We start from the raw sequence: 20,736 nt of genomic DNA on the forward strand, positions 1-20,736 counted from the left end.
TGTTTAGACCCTTATATGCTATTAAGAGGTATTTACAAATAAATCGATAAGATCAAAATGTCTAGAGTATAAAAGTCGTTTTAAAGTGAAATTAACAAGTCAATACATAAAAAAGTTTTCCTAGTTTAAGTCTAAAAATTTTTATGAAAAACTTTTTTAGCACAACTTATGTCAGAGAGAGTCGCAATGCAATGCAAACGAGGTGAAAAAATCGTAATGTCATTGATAATTTTAAACTATTTTGGCATTACTAGTATCCTCTTAAGAATGTAATTGTATATGTAAACAGATTATTTCACTGCAGGTGCCATTTAGCAAGACTCAAACATTTATCCTACTAAACAATGCTGTTATGTTACTTTTAAAAACAATGTTTTTCAAAAAAAATAAAAAAAAAAAAAAGAATTTTTTCCCCTACCTAATCAGAATATCAGATCCCAAAAGGTTCGTACTGTTGTTTTATCTTCTTTTTTTTTTTTTTTTTTTTTTTTATTGTGAGGAAATTAGAGATGGAATATTTATAGTTTGGTCAATCTGTCAATGCATTTACAGCGTTGCACGAAGCAGTGATGGACATTGGATTTGATACCTGATGACTGTTCGGCCACTTTAAGAATGATATAAGCAATGGTGTCACAGTTACCGTTATCTGATGTGGCCTTTTCTTTTTTATCAGAACAAATTTAATAAAACAACTGTTTTTTTTTTTCTATTTTTGGATTTTTTTATATTTCTTAATGATTCTTTTTTTTTAACTGACGTACATTCGTATTTTTAATTCATTTATGAATATTTTTATTCTACTTATATTAAAAAACTCACTTAAAACTAACATTAGTCGGAATGAAATGAAATGGTTAAAATTCCTCCTCCACTTAAGATTTTGTGAGGAAAACTCAAAAATAATTTATTGTTAAAAAATATTTTTTAAGGGAAATTAGTTAAGTCATTTGCAATATGAAAAATTATTTAAAATTAATTATAAAACCACAAAATATTTAGAATTATATAAATTTTATATTTAAAAATTTATTATGAAATATGAAAAAATATATAAAAATCATAAATTATAATAGTCGTGGCAACAAGTGGTCACCTGTGATTGTTGGTGGTGATTGGTGATTACCAATGATCAATGGTGACGATGATCGATGATTAATAAATTAATAATAAATATATATTTATAAAGTTTTAAGAAATTGGTAATGTTTGAAAATTATTTTACATGCAGGAGAGAAATTCATTTTCTTTTTAAAATTACTTCATTTTTCTTCCAACTAAAAAAATATTTTCTATTTAATGATTTTTTCTAAACAATTCAAAAATAGAAGAGTGCAAAAAATATTTCTGAAGAAAAAACATAATTTTATCAAAAGTATTAATGACATCTTAAAGTAAAATGATCCACTATTGATCAGAATTGCTTGACATCTTTAAATGATATAATACGACATAAAAATTGATCTATAAGTAATCTCTTAAAATTAATTATTTATTATGAGATATCACATCTTAGTTAGTTACTATTTGTTAGTTGGAAGCATCTTGCTTTAATTTAATACAACCAAAGACCTAATTATCAGGCAATTTAACGAAAGAGTAATTTTCAATCAAATATTTAAAGAAGGAAAAATTAAATAATTGTTTAATTAATTTAAATAGTTAGTTATAAATAACCTTAACCACTTTTTTTATTTTTTTTTTTTTTTTCAATTTCGTATATATCCAATCCTACCAAAATCTAACTCTTTTACACCATCGTGACTAATGGGAACAAATTAAGATCTTCTCTCGATTTTCCTTAGCAATCAAACAAAACCCAAAGCAAGAAAAAAGAAAGAAAGAAAGAAAGAAAGAAAGTGAGAAAGAGAGAGAGAAAATATGAGTGGTTGTACCAACACGGTAAGAGAGAATCTAGGGAGAGATCATGGCAGGAAAAAAACATAAAAACCATAACAATAACATTTCATTTCTCTCTCTCTCTTCCTCCTTCTCTCTGCAAGAAAAGAAAAAAGAAAGTAAGAAAAGAAAGAAAAATAGCACTAAAGCTGTTCTGAAAAATAATAATAATATCTTCTATTTGCTTAGGATCTCACCTACTTAATAAAAACCCACGGATATAACTTACATAGACATACCTTCTTCACTCTCTTTTCTGCTCTCTCTTCCTCTTTGACTATCTATCTTTATATGTAAAGGGTTCTTGTTTGTGTTGTGATATAAAGAATTAATATATAGAAGGAGAAGAAGAAGAAGAGGAGGAGGAGGCAAGAATTGAATATAATTTGTGTTTTTAGTACCATTTTCTTGATAAATGGAGAAGAAACCGTCAGATATTGATGAAGATATTGAAAATCAAGAAGAAGAACGACAGCAACAACATTTTCATGTGTTGGCTGTGGATGATAGTGTTATTGATAGGAAGCTTTTAGAAAGATTGCTTAGAAATTCTTCTTACCAAGGTAATTTATCTTTCTATCTATTATTAATTCCACATTGAATGTTTAATTTGTATATCCAGTTAGGTTCTTGTTCTTAGAATCTTCATTACTGTTACGATTCCTAATACATGGTATCAATTATCAAGGTACAGTTTTTTGCTTACAATACTGCGTCAAGTCTTTTGTGTTCTTTGTGTGTGTATATATATATATATGTTTATGTTTCTTGTTCTTTCTTGATGTTGTTTCTACTTATATATGTATATGCAGTAACTTGTGTGGACTCCGGAAATAAAGCATTGGAATATCTGGGGTTGCTTGATAACCTAGAAAATCCATCTACTGATTCTTCCTCCTCCCAATCAACTCAACAAGAGGTGAGTTCTCTCTCAACTCAATATGTGTCTGTCTCTTTCTGTCTCTTCACCTTTTCTTCTTTGGAATAGGAAATTTTCCAGGAAAATATTATACATACAGTCAAAACCTCGATACAATTTAGCCAAGAAAAAAGAAAAAACAAATCAGTACATGTTAATGTTGTCCAAGTGCTAGGCATTTATTTTAATGTATAATTATGCAAAAAAGAAATAGATATTGTGTTTTTCTGTTCAATGTTTATGAAGTAATGGTTCTTGAAGTAAAGTCTGCAACTGTTTCTTTCACATTTGTGTGCGTTAAAATAATTCTCGGGAAATATTAATTATAAAAATATAATATAAATGCAAAGATATTAATTAGATAATTAAATTCATTAATCTCTGGTGATGGACCACAATTTCCATTATTAATCTATCAGTGATATGGAGAGATTGTACGATGAATCCTAGATTGGAGAAAGGTACTGTTAATTAACTGAGAAAATCAAAATACTAATATAGGATTCTTAACATTTATATATATATATATATATAAGAAAGAAAAAAGCTACATTTATATGTTAATCATAATGTCGCCCTTTAATCCTGCATATTTCACTTTGTCTTGCAAAATATCAACATGATCTGCATCAAAGATTCACCATGGAAAACATTTCTTGGATCAACGATATCTTTTACGCATTTTTTTCTCATTAACAATCACCGTTTGATTTTACTGAATTCGTCTTTTTGATTCAATGCATATGATAAATTCACAGAGTAACATATAAAATTATTATCTTTTTTTATTTATATATGGACCAAAAATGAGATCATTTGTATATATAATAGTGAAATCTAATGTATAATAGAATTTGAAGTGTTTGTTAGATTTTTTTTTTTTTTTTTCAAAATTATTGGTTTGGTTTGTTTTGTAATGCACCAAAATACATTAATCTTTTTGGGTAATGCAATTGAAGGTGAAGTAAGATACAATCCAAAGTTGCTTGTTTCCTATTGCTTCCTCTTTTTGCTACTTTTGTTGTCTTGAGGTGTCTTTTATTAGAGTTATCCACTACATTTATAATCTTGATATAGAAGCTGAAGATCTCTTTTTTCTTTTTCTTTTTTGTTTCTCACTTAATATTTTATGGTCTTTTCCTCTTCATTGTTCTTTTTCCACTTTTGGCCCATTTGAGTAACTAACATGCCTATATATGCAATGCACTGCTTTTGCCCTCTTCAATAGGCAATGAGGAGATGTAAAAATTCTAAAAGAAATTTAATTATTCTCCTTAATTATGACATTTTATTTATATATATTTTACTTGAAATGATAGGGGATGAAGGTCAATTTGATCATGACAGACTATTGCATGCCTGGGATGAGTGGTTATGACTTGCTAAAAAGGGTCAAGGTAAATTATCATTACCTTTTTAATTCCCTTGATATCTACTTTTTCTAATGTGTTTTTTTTTTATAATTAATTTATTAGGTTAGATAAAAAAAAATTAATTAAGAAGATTCGGTTTTAATCCTTATTCACATGCACTATGGATCAAATGGTGCAAGACTTGCAGAATGAGCTTTTCTAATAAATGTTCTTCATCTTCTTCTTCACTCTTCAGGGTTCTTCTTGGAAAGATGTCCCAGTTGTTGTTATGTCATCAGAAAATATACCTTCTAGAATCAGCATGTAAGTGTCTTTATACTTCCTCATCTTCTGTTGCTCCATTTTGAGTCAAGAATAAAAATATGGGTAACTCATATTTATTATTTTAGACTTATTTTGAAATTAATACAAATTAATATCGATATGTTTTATAATAAAAACTTTAAAATAATTTTCTAAAAGACCTAAATCTCAAATGTCATAACCCAGCGTTGGTCATGCAGTATAGAAAGTTAAAGATTCAAACCCTAATCTCGTATTTGAAAATATTTCAATGTATATATTATACGAAATTGAGTTTACTTACACCTCAATGCAAAATTTACTATTATTATGTAGATCAATATTTATGATTTATTAGGTGCTTGGAAGGAGGAGCTGAGGAATTCTTGTTGAAGCCTCTTCAACTGTCAGATATGCAGAAACTGCAGCCTCATCTTCTAAAATCCCTTGACCAATCTTGTAAAGAAGCAATTGATGAAAAAAATGGAATTGAGATGGAAAAGAATAACAGCAGCAATAACAACAACAACAACAATAATAATAATAGCAAGAGGAAGGCAATGTCTGAATCTGAAGAGCCCCCAGAGAGAAGACCAAAAATGGGACTTGCAGTTGTACAGATTTAGCTATAACTAGCTACTATCATTTATAATATTACATAGTTTTTCTAACTATGTACATGGCTTTATATAATCTTGGGTGTGAGATTTTTCAAAGAGTAAAATAGGAGCTTAACAGATTTCTCTGAGTTTCATAAATTCCACGGTTTCTTTTTTCATGGAAAATTTTCTTTAATTTTGTTAAGGAGACATATTTCAAATAAAAAGGGAGTGTTATTTCCAGATCAATAACACTGTTTAAAATGGAAAAATATCACTTGACACCCCTTATTAAATTTATCTATTCCAATTACAGTTTTCTTCTTAAAAAATCTCCATGTTTAAACTGAAGTTTAGCTTCGAATATACTCACCATTTTTTTATTAAATTGTATTATCATAAAAAACAAACGGAGAAGGCGAAAAGTTGTTTGACTTGAAAAGTAGCAGAACGACAAGTGTTACTGCATTCAGATTGCACGCGTTTGAAAGTCGTTTTAATTTTTAATAATTACTTCAAAAGACGGTCCTTCATGAATGCGCGTAGTTGCTTTTAAATTGTATACGCAGACTGTAAATTCTACAAAAAGCAGTCGTTTTCTCAAAACACGATCTTTGAATAATCCGCTTGTAGTCGTTTAATCGCATTCAAATTGTATACTCAGAATGGGTCATCTAAAAAAGTTGTCAGGAGGCTTTCTGTGGTTCAACTAATTGCTTCCAGGAAAACTGCGCATCGTTTGTCGATCAAAAAAAAGAAGATTCATATTCTACATATTGTCCCATCGACTGAAACCCTAAATCTTAACAAAACTTCCTCTTTAGATAGAACAAAGCCGCGCTGTAGTGTTCATAGTTACATCAGTTTTGTACAAAGGATTAAGGTTGGTGACTTCGCAGCTGCTTTTGAAGGGAAGGGAGTGAAAAATCTCGATACTAACACTTAGAATAGTCAATCACCAACCAAATAGCATTAGCTACCTGTCCGAACGAGACTACCACTTTGTTTGATATAAATGAGCTCGGATTAGTATAAACCAACTCAAAATTTTAAAATTTATAAATGAAATTTTTTTATTGAAATAAATTAATAAATTGAAAATTCGTTTATTTTTTATTCTTAAAATACCCTTAATATTAAAATTTTTAAAAGTTGAGAGAAGGAAGAACTTTATCAAAAAACTTTAGATTTTTAAGTTTAATAAAATTTATTTGAAAATTTCACATTTTATTAATAAAATTTGATTTAAATATATTCAAATCTATAAAATTTAATCTCCATTTTTTTTTTCATACCATACCACTTCACAAGAACACGAATCTCTAATAGGACGCAGCAGAACCTTCACAATAAAATCTATCGACCTAATAAACATGCAAATGCAGTGCAGGAAACATATATACAATTAAGGTCCATCTCTCAAAAATTTGAAGGACCATAATTGCTTGCTTCCGGTGGGTCTATAGAGCAATTACTTGAGGAAAAACATGAAGAATCCAGTAATATATTAAACGGAAAAACTCAGCTTACACGGTGAAGTTATTTTTTTACTAACCATAAAGGGGCTAAGTAAACTAACTGATTATTCTGATTTCTGACATAACTTTTAGTAGTACACTAAGCTCAAAATTGATACAAGATTTAGAGCTCATCCTTTGTCTCTTCTGATTCTTGCAGGGTTTCTTTATCTTGTTGCTGGGGAACTTTATCTTGGTCCCGATTCTTTTCGATGAAATCAATAATATCTTCTTTCGTCCTATCCCCATCATACTGCACCAAATTCCCACTTGAAGACCTGAAGTATACTGTGGGATATCCCTTGACATCAAAGGTATCACTCGGGATATCATTTGCAGTTGCATCCTGAGGCGAGGAGAAAATGTAGAATACATAGTTAAGTACACATCTTATAACAAATATTTTATGTAAAGCTCAAAGAGAAGACCATATCACAGTAATAAATGCAGACCAAGTTAAAACAGGCAAAACCTTTTAACTGTTGGAGATGGTGTACAGCAATATGTGAATCAAAGGTAGAAATGCTTTTACTTATTTACTCTGACCCACACCTTGTATCCTTCGATATAAGGCATAATGCATAAATCTGATCATGTATTTTAGGTGATTGTCCTTGTGGCCCCTAAACTTTGCAGCGGAGGCATTATAACCCTACACTTTCACATTTCAATGATACCAAAATCTAATGAAATATGAAAGTGAAGAGTCATAATTGAACTCTTGCAAAAATGAAAAATGAAAGTACAAGATTATGATTAAACTCTTCAAAGTTATTGCATTTTAATGAGGGGTATAATTATTACCGAAATGTGAAAATGCATGGCTATGATTACACTCCCACAAAGTTTAGGAGACCATAAGGAGAATTGGCCAAAGTTCAGAGTTTAAATTTATATATTAGAAATCTGATATGAGAATGCAAGAAAATAACACTGGATGATGCTGAAAATAAAATTACAGTTGGCTGTTTGCAGCATAGATATGATGATGGGAATCTTATCTTCCGAACACATAACCGACCCTAATAGTGCAAGCAGGAGTAGTTATCTAGTATCATTACGAAAAGATTTCAACGAGCAACTCCATCAATGCTAATCTTTCTAGAATTCTATTCTTTCCTGTTTTCTAGAAATAAAAACATTATCCATCAGATCTTGAACCAGGCAGATAAACAATACTTACAAGCTTTGCAATGACTACATCAGGATCATTTTGGTATGAGACGGCAACTTCATCCAAGATTGGAGCCAATTTTTTACAGTGTCCACACCATGGAGCATAAAACTCTAGAAGAACTGCAGAATACATCATGCCACCATGTTACATGTAAGTCTATGGAACAAATAAAATAAACAGTGGAATTAAATGAAAGACAGTAGATTATCCAATTGAAACATTTCCATGAAATTACCTTAAGATTCAATAGAAAAAGAAAAAAGTAAATTGGCTACAATTTTTTTTAATCCATGGAACATAAAACATAACTAAAATAGAATATAAACACTTCTCATTCATAAATCATAACTACTCATGATATTATTGGACAATAAAACTAAAATAACACCACAAAGAACTTAGTAAGCAATAAAAATGAGAAAACAGCAGCACATCTTATCTTAATAACATAATAAAAACATAAATTACTATTACAGACCGTTTTTTCCAGAGTTGAAAACAATGTCCTGGAGACTATCAGCCACCACAACTTTCACAGGCTCATTGTTAACTTCCGGGATAGGTTCAGATTTCTTGAATGGTAGCACCTTGCCTTCCTGCAAAGGTTTAAATAAAGGAATTCCTCATCACACCACCAGGGAATGAAAACTTATACTAGTAGTCCAATTTCATTACTTAAAAATGAAGAGCACATATTGAATACATGATCAAAACATTACCTTGTATTCCTTCACCCAAGGAGCAATATGATCAGGTTCCAAGTGTTGCTTCAGATATTTTTGTCCTTCATTTGTTTGTAGGATTATGAGAGGCACTTGATCCTCTTTGAGTCCAAAATACTGCTCATTCAAACCAAACAATTCGTGACATAAAAGAAAATTCAACTAACATGAACCAAAAAGTGGTCAGCAAACCAAAGACCTCACCTGGAAGGCACCTTGACTAGCATCTACATCTCCCAACAGAAAGACTATGCCCTCTCCTTTGTATTTCTGAGCAACTTCATGATATTTAGTTTTGAAAGAATCAGCAGCTTCACCGCTGAAGTTCATAAATAACATTGCCTGCAAATTCCAAAGAATTTGTCTCTTAAGATAATCAATAATATCTCCCAGATAAAAAAGAAAGATAAAGCAAGTGTTGACACTAGATAATCATGTCAACCAAACAGAAGATAATGATGCTCAATGAAACAGTCAATTGCTTTACAATATGCTAAACGTGAGAAGGAGAACATCCTTATCATTTTGAATCAAATTCATCATTTATGAAAGGAAGTATGCAACAAAAAATCAGTTTCGTATTTGGATTAAACAAACTAAAACAAACACAAAATCAATAACCTGACATGAGTTTAGGCAACTAACATTTATTGCAAAATGTATCTTGCATTTATACCTTAGCATCAGGACTATTGAAAAATTTGATGACAAAAGGGTGATTGCTAGGGTCAGTATTAAAGAGGGTCACAATGGGTATGCTAGATTCTTCAATGAACTTCTCCAATGTATCCAAATCAAAATCCTGCAAGAATCTAAACATAGTTAGACCTTTATTCTTATAAGCATCTATACCAAATTTGATCATACTAAAGGTGTTGCAGTACCTTAAAATCAACAAAGAGTTCATCGAATGGCTTGAACAGCCTAACAAGGGGCCCAGTCACGGACGACTCACCGCGTGGAAGGTGTTTTGCATCCAAGGTATGACCAAACTCATAATCAGACCGTAATTTATCTGCTACAGCTAGATAGTTTTCAAACTCCTGCCCAGATAACTTAGGGAACACCCCAATCTGTAAAACATCCAAAAACACTCACTAGATTAAATAACAGAAAAAATACCAATTAAAAATTATAAAAAAAAAAAAAAAAAAGAGAAGCAGCCACCACAGCCATACGTACAACAACTATCTTCTTGTCACCAATGAAATTACTAGCTTCCTCAGCTGATTTTAATTCAACAGAAGCAGGACCGCTTTGTTTCTTCAAATACTCTACAATGCCATCAGCTTCACGAGGGCCTTTATATTCTTGAACTGTTTTGCCTCCATTTCTCAAAATTTTGAGAGTTGGAAATCCCTTAATATCATACTGAGATGCGATGTCTTTGTTAGACTCCTCATTGGCATCAACTTTGGCCAAAAAGATTGGAGGGTCATGACTTGCCAAAATGGATGCAGCTTTCTCATACTACAAACAAAAAGATTTTCTGTTGTCAGTTTAGTTACTCATGTATAATAGTCAAAACCATAACACCAACCTTAACTCCCCATAGACGCTACACAAAGATAAAACTATTACCTGAGGAGCAAGATTCTTGCAGTGGCCACACCTGCAACAATAAGAAATCAGAATTCCATCCTCAGATCAAGTAAGTTATAGGAATGTGAAGGGAGCATCATATTCAAAGTAGCTTTTCTGGATATCTGATGTAAATTATATTCGAGGCAAGGAATGAATATAGTTTTCCTGCTCTCTAAAACTAAATAGCCATAGCTTTCAAAAAAATGCTCTCAACAATACTTTTAGAAACTCTTTTAACTAAGTTAAGTTTAGTAAGTTTAGTAAAGTAAGGTTGTCAATGCATAAGACATGAATCAGAAACATTTCAATCCAAAAGAACTACAGCAATGACAGCAATGTTTTGTTTTGTTGTGGGGGGTGGTGTTGCAGGAATGGAAAACAATAGTGGTTCGCTGGTGGTTCAGTAGCTATAGTGGCTGTAGCTGGGATGTCTCAAACACTCAACTGAAGTTAAAATAAACAAGCCCCGGTTTTTTCATACAGCGGATACATTTAAGAATTCAATCCCCTGTCAAATAGAGCTAAAAAGGATAGAATATTCGCCAGAAAGACACATCACTTAAAAGTTCTAGTATCAACCCAGAACACTTTATTTGATCCAATGCAATTATCTCCAGGTCATCAAAACTTCAGAATCAAATCCAGAAATATAAATCAGAAATGCAATCAAATCATGCGGTTCAAATGGAAAGACTCCAGCTTTAAATTTCATATAACAAACCCAAAATTCAAATTCAATCTATCAAGAAAAAAAAAAGACAACAGATCAGAAATGACAAAAAGAAAACAAGTAGCAAAAGAAACAGAGATCTCACATAAGACTATAAATGGATCAGATTTTAATCAAATAAAAGACGACCATTAGCATCTCTAATATCAAATTTCATACCAAGGCGCGTAGAACTCGACAACGATGAAATCGTGCTTGCTAATCGTGTCAGTGAAATTGGAGTGATCCAAAGTCAACACGAATTCCTTCTCTTCACCTTCTCCAGCTGAGATCGCTACAATTAAAGAGAACAGAAACATGCAAGACCAAATCGAACCCTTAGACGCCATTCTGGTAGAAAAAAAGAAGAAAGAGAGAAAGCTCTCTCTGTTTTTGCAGTTTAGATATTTGTTCTGTGTTACTCTTTACAGAATGGGGGTTTTATGGACGCACATGAGTAGGGCGAGAACGCGACAAACATGGTTCTCGCACGTGACGGCGGAGTGAGTTTTTCTGACTTATCCTCTCGAGTACATTTTAGGCTCTACTCGCTCTCCTTGTGGTGAAAAATCCACGTGGAAACGCTTCATTGGGTTAATCTTGTCACACACACATGTTTGTTTACAAGGCAAGTGTATATTGCATTCAAAGAGTTTCTTTAGCTAGTGTCTTCGGATTGGAAATCTACTATTCAAATAAGGTATTTTAGCGTTGGTGCTTCCTAAGATGAGTTTTGAAGTAGAATGAAGGTAATTTCTCATTTTACTTGAGTTAAAAAAATATTTGAAAAATGTTATAAAACTATTAATAATTGGGTTTATTATTTTATAAATTGCTATTTTTTATATAAAAACAGTCTACCTTTTATAAAATATTTAAATGTTATAAAATATTATTACCATATCTAGTATTTTGTAAATCCATAATTTTATAAAAAATAATTACTTTATATAAAATATTTAAAAATATTAATCATTGAATCTATTATTTTGTAAATTATCAATTTTTCAGACATCTTTTACAAGCTATTTAAAGTTATTATAAAATATTGGCTATTAAAGGTGTTTATATTGCAATCCAATTATTTTATAAAAGGCATGTTATTTGAAATTATTACCAAAATATTTAAAGATAAAATTATTATTTCATAATCTGTGCATTTTACATAATACAATCATTTTTTTAATTTTGACTATGACAACTATTATTTTGTAATCCAATAACTTTACAAAAGAAAATTTATTTTTTTAAAATTCTTATAAAGTCTTACAAAATATTAGTAGCAATCTGAGTGATTATTTTATAAATCAGTAATTTTTAAAAAAATAGCAACTTTTTATGATTTATTAAGCGATATTATAAATTGTTACAATCAAAATCATTATTTTGCAATTATATAACTTGCTTTAGACACCATCATAAAAAAATTCTTTCGGGTTACTAGTTTTCATATAACCAATGACATAATGACACGTTAATTCTTTTTCCCACTTCGTTGCACGTGGTGGATTATTATTAGTATATTTTTTTTGTTTATTGTTTTCAATGTATGAGATCTAATCTCGCGATCTCTTAATCTCGTAATTCTCTGTACAAAGATAGTAGATCAACGGTTGAGATCGATTTTGAATTCTTTTTTCTTTTTTGCATTTTTTAATATGATTGGCGAATGTCTAACCAAAAAAAAAAAAAATCTGATAGATACAAAGGAATGGGATGCACTCATTAATTTGAAGGTGGGGGTGTTTTGAATGAATAATTAATTTATTCATCATTTTTATGTATTTTCTCGTATTAAATATTAAATAATTTTTTTAAAGTACAAAATTTATATTGTTATAAATATTTTTATTATCTTATAAATTAAATTTTTTATACTTTTTAACTAGTTTTCAATATTAGAATTAAACAATAGAAATTTAGTTGTTTGAAAAAAAAATTTTTTTTTTGAAGATATATTATTATTTATATTTAAAAACTATACATAGATATTACCAACCGGCAATAATTTAGAATTGGAGAAATATATAGAGAACTTGCAGTCGGTCTAGTTAAAATTTAAGGGTGGACAAGCATGCCGGTTACAAAGCGAGACACCTTTTTCATCAACTTTACATCTTCTAATAGTATGATAATAAGAAATTATGATTAGATTTGAATGACAATTTCAATTTTGAAATTATTATTAATTTAGTTAAAAATAAAATAAACTATTTAAGCTGTTAAAAAAAAAAAATCTAACTAATTAGGTGTGGTCTAGAAAAAATTATCTCTTATTGTATAGTTTCGAGTATTATCTCCATAGATTGGGCATTTCAATAAATAAATAAATAAACTATTAAAAAAATATATTTTTAATTAGATCCAATAATTTATTTTTTAAAATAGAGGTGGTCAAATTTTCAACTTTTATTTTCATTGTAATATACTTATCTTTTAGAAATAAACAATAGCTTGTATAATTACCATTTTAAAAAAGCCTGACCATTTTAATAATTTATTCCCTTTTTCTTGTAAAAAATTTTTTGACTTTATATCCAATTTTAACACAAAAAAAAAAAAAAAAAAAAAAAAAAAAAAAAAAAGGAAAAAGCCATAAAAACTGAGAAAGGGTATTGTTAGAAGAAGAAATGGCAAAAGCAATCCAAAAAAAGGACTGTATATCACAATTATCAAATCCTTCATCCAAAATTTTTGAAGTTTCCTAAGCTGAGAAATCTAAACATAAATAAGCCTACCTGAAATCATCCTCCTACACTGTCCAGATACAACAAATACCACCACCACCAACCAATCAACCAATAAATGAATTTTCTGTACAAAAATCCCTACATATCTCTACTCATGGGATATTGTAAAACCCACATTATAGTTAACAAAACCTTCACCACAATTTTCTTCCAATTGAACCTTCACCTTGTTACAGTTATCCTACAATCCTACCCTTTTCTTTTTCCTGTTTAAAGCTGTTCTCCAATCTCCAATCTGTCAAAACTTGTTTCTCTATAATTTTTCACCCCAGATTCGCTGCGCCTTGGTGGATCTAACCATTCTAAGTCTCATGGTAACTGTACATATTATGATGCCAAGCTCCTTCCTTGAAAAAGCTTCAGCTTACGAAAAATTCTCAAGCAAACTCAGTCTACCATGTTAATTGTAGACTAAACCTATGAGAATTACTCTCAGCTTATAATGCTGAAAGCAGCATTATACTAATGTATGAATTTACTATAAGCCTCCGGCATTTTGAAGTCTGACTTGCTCGTGGGATTTCAAAACCTCCGAAGTGAAGCTTCCCAAAGCCTCAAAAATTGGGACCAAACCTGCTTGTAAACTACCTGAAGCTGCATCGTGAACTTGCTTAGTAGCTTCCTTATGCCTGGCTCTCTCTTCTTCTAATTTCTTCCTCATTGAATCCAGATCCACCTTCAAATCATCTAGGGGTGAAACTCCACTTTCCGAAGGAACTTTCGACACAGCTTTATCTGATGATGCGTCCTGCTCCGCAAGCCTTCCCCTCTCCATGCGTAATGTCCTTAGACGTTTCTCAAAATCCTTTGTTAGGTAATCTGCTTTAATCCTTTGCCGCTGCTCCTCGTCTTGCCGTTCCCATAATTGATGTAAGTTCGAAGCAAAGTCTAGCATGGCATTTTCCACTGCCTTCTCAGAAATCCTAACCATTGCTTGATACCAATCGTGGCAAATTATGAAAATAGGTGGAGCACCCATTCTGCTTGGAGAAAAGGGTGCTATTCCATCAGCAGTTTCTTCAGGTTCAATAATAAGGCACCTTAAGAGCCATTCATTTAAGGACTCAATATATGATTTTTGAGTGTTAACCCAATTGTGAAAACAAGTGCACCAATTCATTAGCTCTGTTTCAAGTTCAAGAGTAGCTCTCAAACCGGAATCTCTTCGCAAACCAGTGTTTGCCTTTAGCGACTGAACTTTGCTCTCCATGATAGCTTGGAACTGTTTCTGGTGGCATCTCAACATGGACTTCCACATTCTTATCAACCTGCACATAAAAAGGTACTTTTTATGCCAAAACAAACGAGCAAAGGATTTTAAATCAATACTTGACAGCAAAAAATGCTAGGGATGACTTGCCGCAAAATCAATATAAATAGGAAATCATAATTTACTTGCAGGATTAATAGATATCAACAAAAGCAAAGTCTTGAACAGTAACAATTTTCACTTAGAGCCCATAAAAACGAGAAAAGAGTACAACGTGGCAGTAAAAAATAAAATAAAATATTGCATACATCTCTTAAATTACTATATAATCAGTGAATGACTAGTTGCATGAGGAATAGCCAGCACGCTAGTGATAGTGTCATACTGTCATTTTAGATCCAAACAGTGGAAAGGTACAGGAATTTAAGCATGTTCAGCACTTTGATCCAACAAATGAATTGTTGAATCATCAATGTTTGTGTCTCTCCATGAAAGGGGGAGAATACGTGCCATTTAACCAAAGAAGATGAGGAAGTATGATGCAAACGATAATAGATGTTTTCATATCATGCAGTCACTGAGATCAAATTTAAAATATATTATATTACCATTACCATAGCAGGCAAATAAGTATTGGATAATCAAGGATCAAACATCCAGCAGACTCCAAGAAAACCACAAATCAATTTTCATGCCAATGCAGAAAAGATGCACTGATAATGTGTGTGAGTCACACAGTTCTCTGTATATGTGCCAGTATGTTTTCAATACTTTTTAAATTAACCTTCCAGGCATCACTTCCCAGCAAGAAACAACTAAAGCAACCATATTTTACTGGAATATTCACAACTGAAAGGTTACTATTACAAGGGCTGGCATGGGGTGGGTATGTGTGTGTGTGTGTGTGTGTGCATGCGCGTGTCTATATGTTACCTAAACATGAATATATAATGTAAATCATGAACATCAAATGGCTAAAAACATCTAATAGATCAAGACGTAATGCAGTTAAGTACCCATGAATCAATTCAGTGATTTGAGGCTGCAATTCTTCATCTCTTAACTTGTGTATCTTGCTTGATATAGCATCAACAGCTCTGATCGTAACATTGATTTTTGTTAACAACTTCCTTATTGAAGCCTGGGCAGCATCAATTTTACTAGATTCAGCTCCATGTTCATCTAAATGTCTTAATCGCCTGCACTGTTTTTCATAAATAACTCGTAGCCTTTCTTCATCCTAAAATCAGCAGAAACACCTAGACATAGTAAGAAAGATTCTAATGCAATTAAAGATATATAAAAGCAACCTCAAATAATAATTCACCACATAGAAAGAAGAACAAAGCATTTTTCCTTTAATTTTTCTTCTTTACACAAATTCAGTTTGGGCACGAGGAAGAGAATAAAACTCTGTATAAGTCCACGTTAAGCACCCCAAAGAGAAAAGAAGAGAGATAACAAACAAATTGGTGAATTCCATGTTAAAAAGAAGGGGAAAATTGAAATGTTAATATTCCAAATCAAATGAGCAGGTCCAATAGACCAAATTTATTCATAACTCAGAAGCTCTTTACTAGGCATTGACTTCAAAATTAAAAATTGGATAAATATTTACGCATAACAAAAGATGAAATTTAAGTTGTTTTTAATGCTTTCATACCTTAACTTCTTTGTATAGTTTCTTCTCCCACTCATAAAGTTTATCTAGAGTAGATGACAAATTTCTAGACTTGATGTCAAGATCGTTCCCAGGTTCTCCAGAGTATGCTTTTGCCATTTTCATTGCCCTAGAAGAGATTTGTACAGATGGCCTGGTGGGAGGGTGTGATGACACCAGAAACAAGATCCGGGAGAAAATCACTGCATAGAGGCATGTAAATACATCGCCATAAACATTCAATATAATCGATTGAAACAACAGACTCCAATATTCCTAACTACGAAACTTCTCCAATAAAGACCATTTGATGAGAAGCCCAACAGGGACACATTAGATCCTGTAAAAACTTTCAAGTCTATATTAAGCTCAATATTTCACATCCTATCGAGTGATCTTCAATGAAATAACAGAGGAACTAGACCATGGCATACCCAAAAGCAACAAGAACAAACCCAAAAGCATTATTGAGGACATAACAGTGAGCAATCACGAAAATTTATAAAAGAAATGCACGACAATGGGATGAAAATAAAACAAATAGATGAAAAATACTACCTTTAAGCAAGGTGGTTCTTCGCTGGTAAGGCAACTTGCTCACCTCAAGCAATGAAGCAACCTCTCTTCCATAACTAGAGGCAGTCTCAAATTCATCTCTTATTTCCTTCACCACTTCTTGGAGATCCCTAGAGCTGTGAACTGATAATGTAGTTAAGCTGCTAGGTTTTGAAGATTCAACATCCATAGTAGATGCCTCCTCAACTTCAAAGCTCACTCCTTTTTTCCTGACAGACTCCTCACCAGGACTTTTAGAAACAATACTCTCAGGACTGCGAAATGTATCAGGACTAGTACTGCTCTTAATGTCTTTACCTTTAACTGAGTCTATACTTTCATTGCCGCTATGAACTGGTACCGATTTCGAGGTACCCTCTCCAAAATTCTTATTGACTTCTTCATTGAATTTGAATTTGCCATTCACATTTATTTCATCTTTTCCTTTCTTCTTTTCATTGTTAACTTCTTTTATCACTTCTTGCTCTGTTTCATCTTCCAAATCAGGAATCCCTTCCCTTTCCCTCACCTCTTTTGAATCCGGACTACTTGAAATCGACCCGTACCCGTATCTTCCTGCCGAGTAAAAAGCCGGATAGCCACCACCAGCATCGTTATCATACGTGTCGAACACATTAAGAAAGTCCCACGCGGATACTCTCGGCGGAGATGGCGGGGCCGGTGGTGGCCTTTGAGGACTCGGCTCCATCTGCTGTGAACCCATCATCGGGTACCCGAAATACCCACCATTTTCATAATAACTCGAATACCCATTTACAGTTGGATCCTCATACGCCACCGTCTTTGTCGGAGTGGCTGACTTCTTCATGTAATACATATTGGGATAAGGATTGGAGAAGGGATGCGGATACGGGTCCGAATATAGATATGGATATGGATATGGATTTGGATTTTCTCCAGTATTATTGTAACCCCAATTCTCGCGATGAGGATAATCATCAAAACCGTAAGTAGTTGAAGGTACTCCTCGTTGCTGCTCTTCTCCTTCTTCAGGCGTATCATGGATATGAATATGACCCGAATCAGAGTCCAAATCCGACCCAGATGACAAATGCAAATGCGAATCTTCACTGTCCTCTTCTTCCTCTCTGTTTTTGCTCTTATTATTATGATGATTATTATGATGATTATGATGATGACGACGACTACTTCCGTCTATAGAATGCGAAATCGACGTCGATGTGGAAGAATCTTTTGATTTCGGCTTTGATTTCCCTTCTCTGGAAGGTAATATCAAAACAGGGGAACCAGGAGACGAAGAAGATGCGATCACGAGCTCCTCGTCAACGAATCTACTAATTGCATCGCCAACATCCCTTAAAGCGTGGAAATACAAGACATGAGCGGCAGCGAGGGCATAACGGTGATCAGATGCAGCCTTAATAAGTTCTTTACGCTCTCTGCAACGAGTTACCAGTGGCAAATCATCGACCTTGGATCCTCCACAGCCCATAGCAGAACCCAAAACAAAACGGATAAGAGCAAACCCAATTGAGTCAATTGAGAGAGAAACAGCATAGATATAGCTTTCATGGTGATGATGCTACTTCGAAACCCTGACCATACAAATGGAGAGGAAAAGGAAGCATTGTGAGTAACGATAGATCCAAGAAAGAAAAAAAGTAAAGTGAGATAGGCTAGAAAAAGAGAGATTAGAGATGAAAAGTAGAAATCTTTTTTCAATTAAATGAGAAAAACCATGAAAGGACTAGAAACAGAGCTATCATGCATGAACAAATACATAGACAGACAGACAGACAGGTAAAAAATTGAGCACACGTATAGTAATAAAACAGTGAGAATCGTGCATGGAAGAAAGAGAGAGAAATCTGACCGTTGAAATTGGTGAGATTGAGAGGGGACCGTCCATACAAGGGAAGGAGGGAGAGAGAGAGAGAGAGAGCTCTGGAAATATTTTTGATGAAACTTAGATATGTAAGTTTGTTGTTTAGCAGTGTAAAAATGAATGATACATAGAGATGCGTGATAGGGTTTTAAGGATCTGTCAGTAATTGGAAGAAAAGGTTGGGGTTTGGGGTTCCGGTGTTCCTCTTCTGTGTACAGAATTCAGAGTTTCGGAGAAAGAAGAAGGCTCGTGGAACCCGCCATTGGTAACGGACCCTGTCATTATTATTACTGCTACCATTTTCAGGTCGTTTTCCTTTTTTTAATTAAAAATCAAATCTCATGGTCCTTTTTGATAAAAAGGAATCAGTTGGTTGGTGGTCTACAATATTATTTTTTTCTTACATATTCGATATATACTTTTAAAATATTAAATAAAATAAAGTTATATTAAATACATAGAAAGATTAAAAGATATAGAAACTATTACGTCTTTTATTTTAAAATATAAGTGGATTTATAAGGTGATATTTTATTCTTAATATAAAATATTTTAAAGAGTAATAAATGATATATTTTTAATGTATTATTTATTTATTTTTTAATATTGATTTTGAGATAAATTACCTTTTATTTCGTTATAATTTAATAGAATTAATGATTTCCTTAATTTTCGTATAAAAATTTTAAATGATTTATATTTTAAAACATGTGAAATATTTAATAATTTATATTAAAAGATATATAAAATCACATTTATTAAACATAATAACATATATCCACTATTTTAAAAATTATAAATTATGTTCACTAAATAGCAATTTCACAAATTGAGATGTGAAATAAATGTAATTTTATTAATTGAAGAGTTTAATAGGTGGACTTATAAAAATAAAAGGCGTGAATTTTTCTTATAAAAATTTTTCTTAAAAATTTTAAGTTAAGAGCCTAAAATGTATGAATCAATTTGTAATAGCAATAGCATCACCAAACAAAAATTTTGGTGATGCCATTTTGGATCTATACTTAATTTCCTAATTCCTTGTACCTGTCCTAAAGATTAATTTGTTATAGAATATTATAAATGATGTTCAACATTTATATGAGCAATGTTAATTTCATGACAACAATAATGCTATTGCTAGCTAGGGGCGTTATTGCTGCCACACATTAAATGCAATTTGATTGGATGTCCTCATTTCATAAATTTTTTCCTCATATATATATATATATATAGACTATAGATCTTTTTATTTCTTCATCATATTCTTTGGATTTCTTATTATTTCTCACAACTTAAATCATTATTTTCTTTTTTCCTTTTTTATACGTTAAAAAATAAAAGAGATAAAAAATAAAATATAACATCCATTATATATATATATATATATATATATATATATATATATAGAAAGAGAACATCTTAACAAAATGTCACCAAAGATAGTATTCTATGCTCTCTTGCTTTTTAAAAGCATTTACTATAATACATATAAACAAAAAGAAAAGGAAAAGGAGTTCAATAGCAAGAAGTGGTTTTAGCATTTCTTAATTTGCATTTAGATTTTTAATGGTAAAAGTTTAAATATTTGTCTCCCGTTATAAACTTTTATTGAGATTTTATATCTTTTAACATTAAAAAAAAAGGCAAAATAAAATAAAATAATAAATTGTAAATTTAAAAAACAAAATTAGGGTTTAACTTTAACTTTATACACATTATTATTATTATTATTATTATTATTATTTTTAGACACAAAATTACCAAATCATTTTTATGAATTTATATATAAAATAATATTATAGGCATGCCCCCACTGACCTAATGCGTCTAATTTCTAGTTACTTGATACATTGTTATAGCCACCAGAATGTATAGTATCAAATGAGTCAATTGACCTCTTTTTTTTCTTT

General features: G+C 31.6%; 3 protein-coding genes across 4 annotated transcripts; 1 reads left to right on the plus strand and 2 right to left on the minus strand.

The window, feature by feature from the left end:
- The first annotated feature begins 1,836 nt into the window (after nt 1-1,836).
- LOC105638952 (two-component response regulator ORR3) lies at nt 1,837-5,231 on the plus strand. Its single transcript, XM_012222869.4, has 5 exons — nt 1,837-2,462; nt 2,712-2,818; nt 4,138-4,215; nt 4,427-4,494; nt 4,832-5,231. Exons 1-5 carry the CDS (start codon nt 2,315-2,317, stop codon nt 5,097-5,099), a joined length of 669 nt encoding a protein of 222 aa, XP_012078259.1. The 5' UTR covers nt 1,837-2,314; the 3' UTR covers nt 5,100-5,231.
- Nucleotides 5,232-6,713: 1,482 nt separating this feature from the next.
- PDIL1-1 (PDI-like 1-1) lies at nt 6,714-11,131 on the minus strand. Its single transcript, NM_001308700.1, is given in 10 exon segments — nt 6,714-6,935; nt 7,773-7,885; nt 8,245-8,362; nt 8,486-8,605; nt 8,693-8,830; nt 9,165-9,290; nt 9,373-9,561; nt 9,671-9,958; nt 10,070-10,100; nt 10,962-11,131. Coding segments are annotated over 10 exon segments (1,515 nt in total).
- Nucleotides 11,132-13,412: 2,281 nt separating this feature from the next.
- Nucleotides 13,413-19,117, minus strand: LOC105638955 (DUF630 family protein, putative (DUF630 and DUF632)). 2 transcript variants are annotated; one of them, XM_012222871.4, is made up of 5 exons: nt 18,812-19,117; nt 16,960-18,533; nt 16,405-16,604; nt 15,758-15,981; nt 13,413-14,799 (listed from the first exon to the last, which is right to left on the minus strand). In XM_012222871.4, the coding sequence occupies exons 2-5, from the start codon at nt 18,428-18,430 to the stop codon at nt 14,010-14,012; spliced, it is 2,685 nt and encodes an 894-aa protein (XP_012078261.1). In that variant the 5' UTR covers nt 18,431-18,533; nt 18,812-19,117; the 3' UTR covers nt 13,413-14,009. The 2 variants fall into 2 exon arrangements, with proteins under 2 accessions (XP_012078261.1, XP_020536908.1); XM_020681249.3 differs by lacking the exon at nt 18,812-19,117 and having other exon boundaries at nt 16,960-18,772.
- Between the last annotated feature and the right edge of the window lie 1,619 nt (nt 19,118-20,736).

Source organism: Jatropha curcas, chromosome 9 (assembly GCF_041381405.1).
Source record: "Jatropha curcas cultivar XTBG-Jc1 chromosome 9, XTBG_Jcur_1.0, whole genome shotgun sequence".
Classification (NCBI taxonomy): Eukaryota; Viridiplantae; Streptophyta; class Magnoliopsida; order Malpighiales; family Euphorbiaceae; genus Jatropha; species Jatropha curcas.

What these genes read in the sequence shown, in the direction of transcription:
- LOC105638952 (XM_012222869.4), top strand. Translation starts at nt 2,315, where the DNA reads ATGGAGAAGAAACCGTCAGATATTGATGAAGATATTGAAAATCAAGAA. An exon ending in ACTTGCTAAAAAGGGTCAAG is followed by an intron (nt 4,216 to 4,426) that starts GTAAATTATCAT and finishes TTCACTCTTCAG; the next exon opens with GGTTCTTCTTGGAAAGATGT. An exon ending in ATACCTTCTAGAATCAGCAT is followed by an intron (nt 4,495 to 4,831) that starts GTAAGTGTCTTT and finishes ATGATTTATTAG; the next exon opens with GTGCTTGGAAGGAGGAGCTG.
- LOC105638955 (XM_012222871.4), bottom strand. Translation starts at nt 18,430, where the DNA reads ATGGGCTGTGGAGGATCCAAGGTCGATGATTTGCCACTGGTAACTCGT. An exon ending in AACTATACAAAGAAGTTAAG is followed by an intron (nt 15,982 to 16,404) that starts GTATGAAAGCAT and finishes TGCTGATTTTAG; the next exon opens with GATGAAGAAAGGCTACGAGT. An exon ending in ATCACTGAATTGATTCATGG is followed by an intron (nt 14,800 to 15,757) that starts GTACTTAACTGC and finishes TTTTATGTGCAG; the next exon opens with GTTGATAAGAATGTGGAAGT.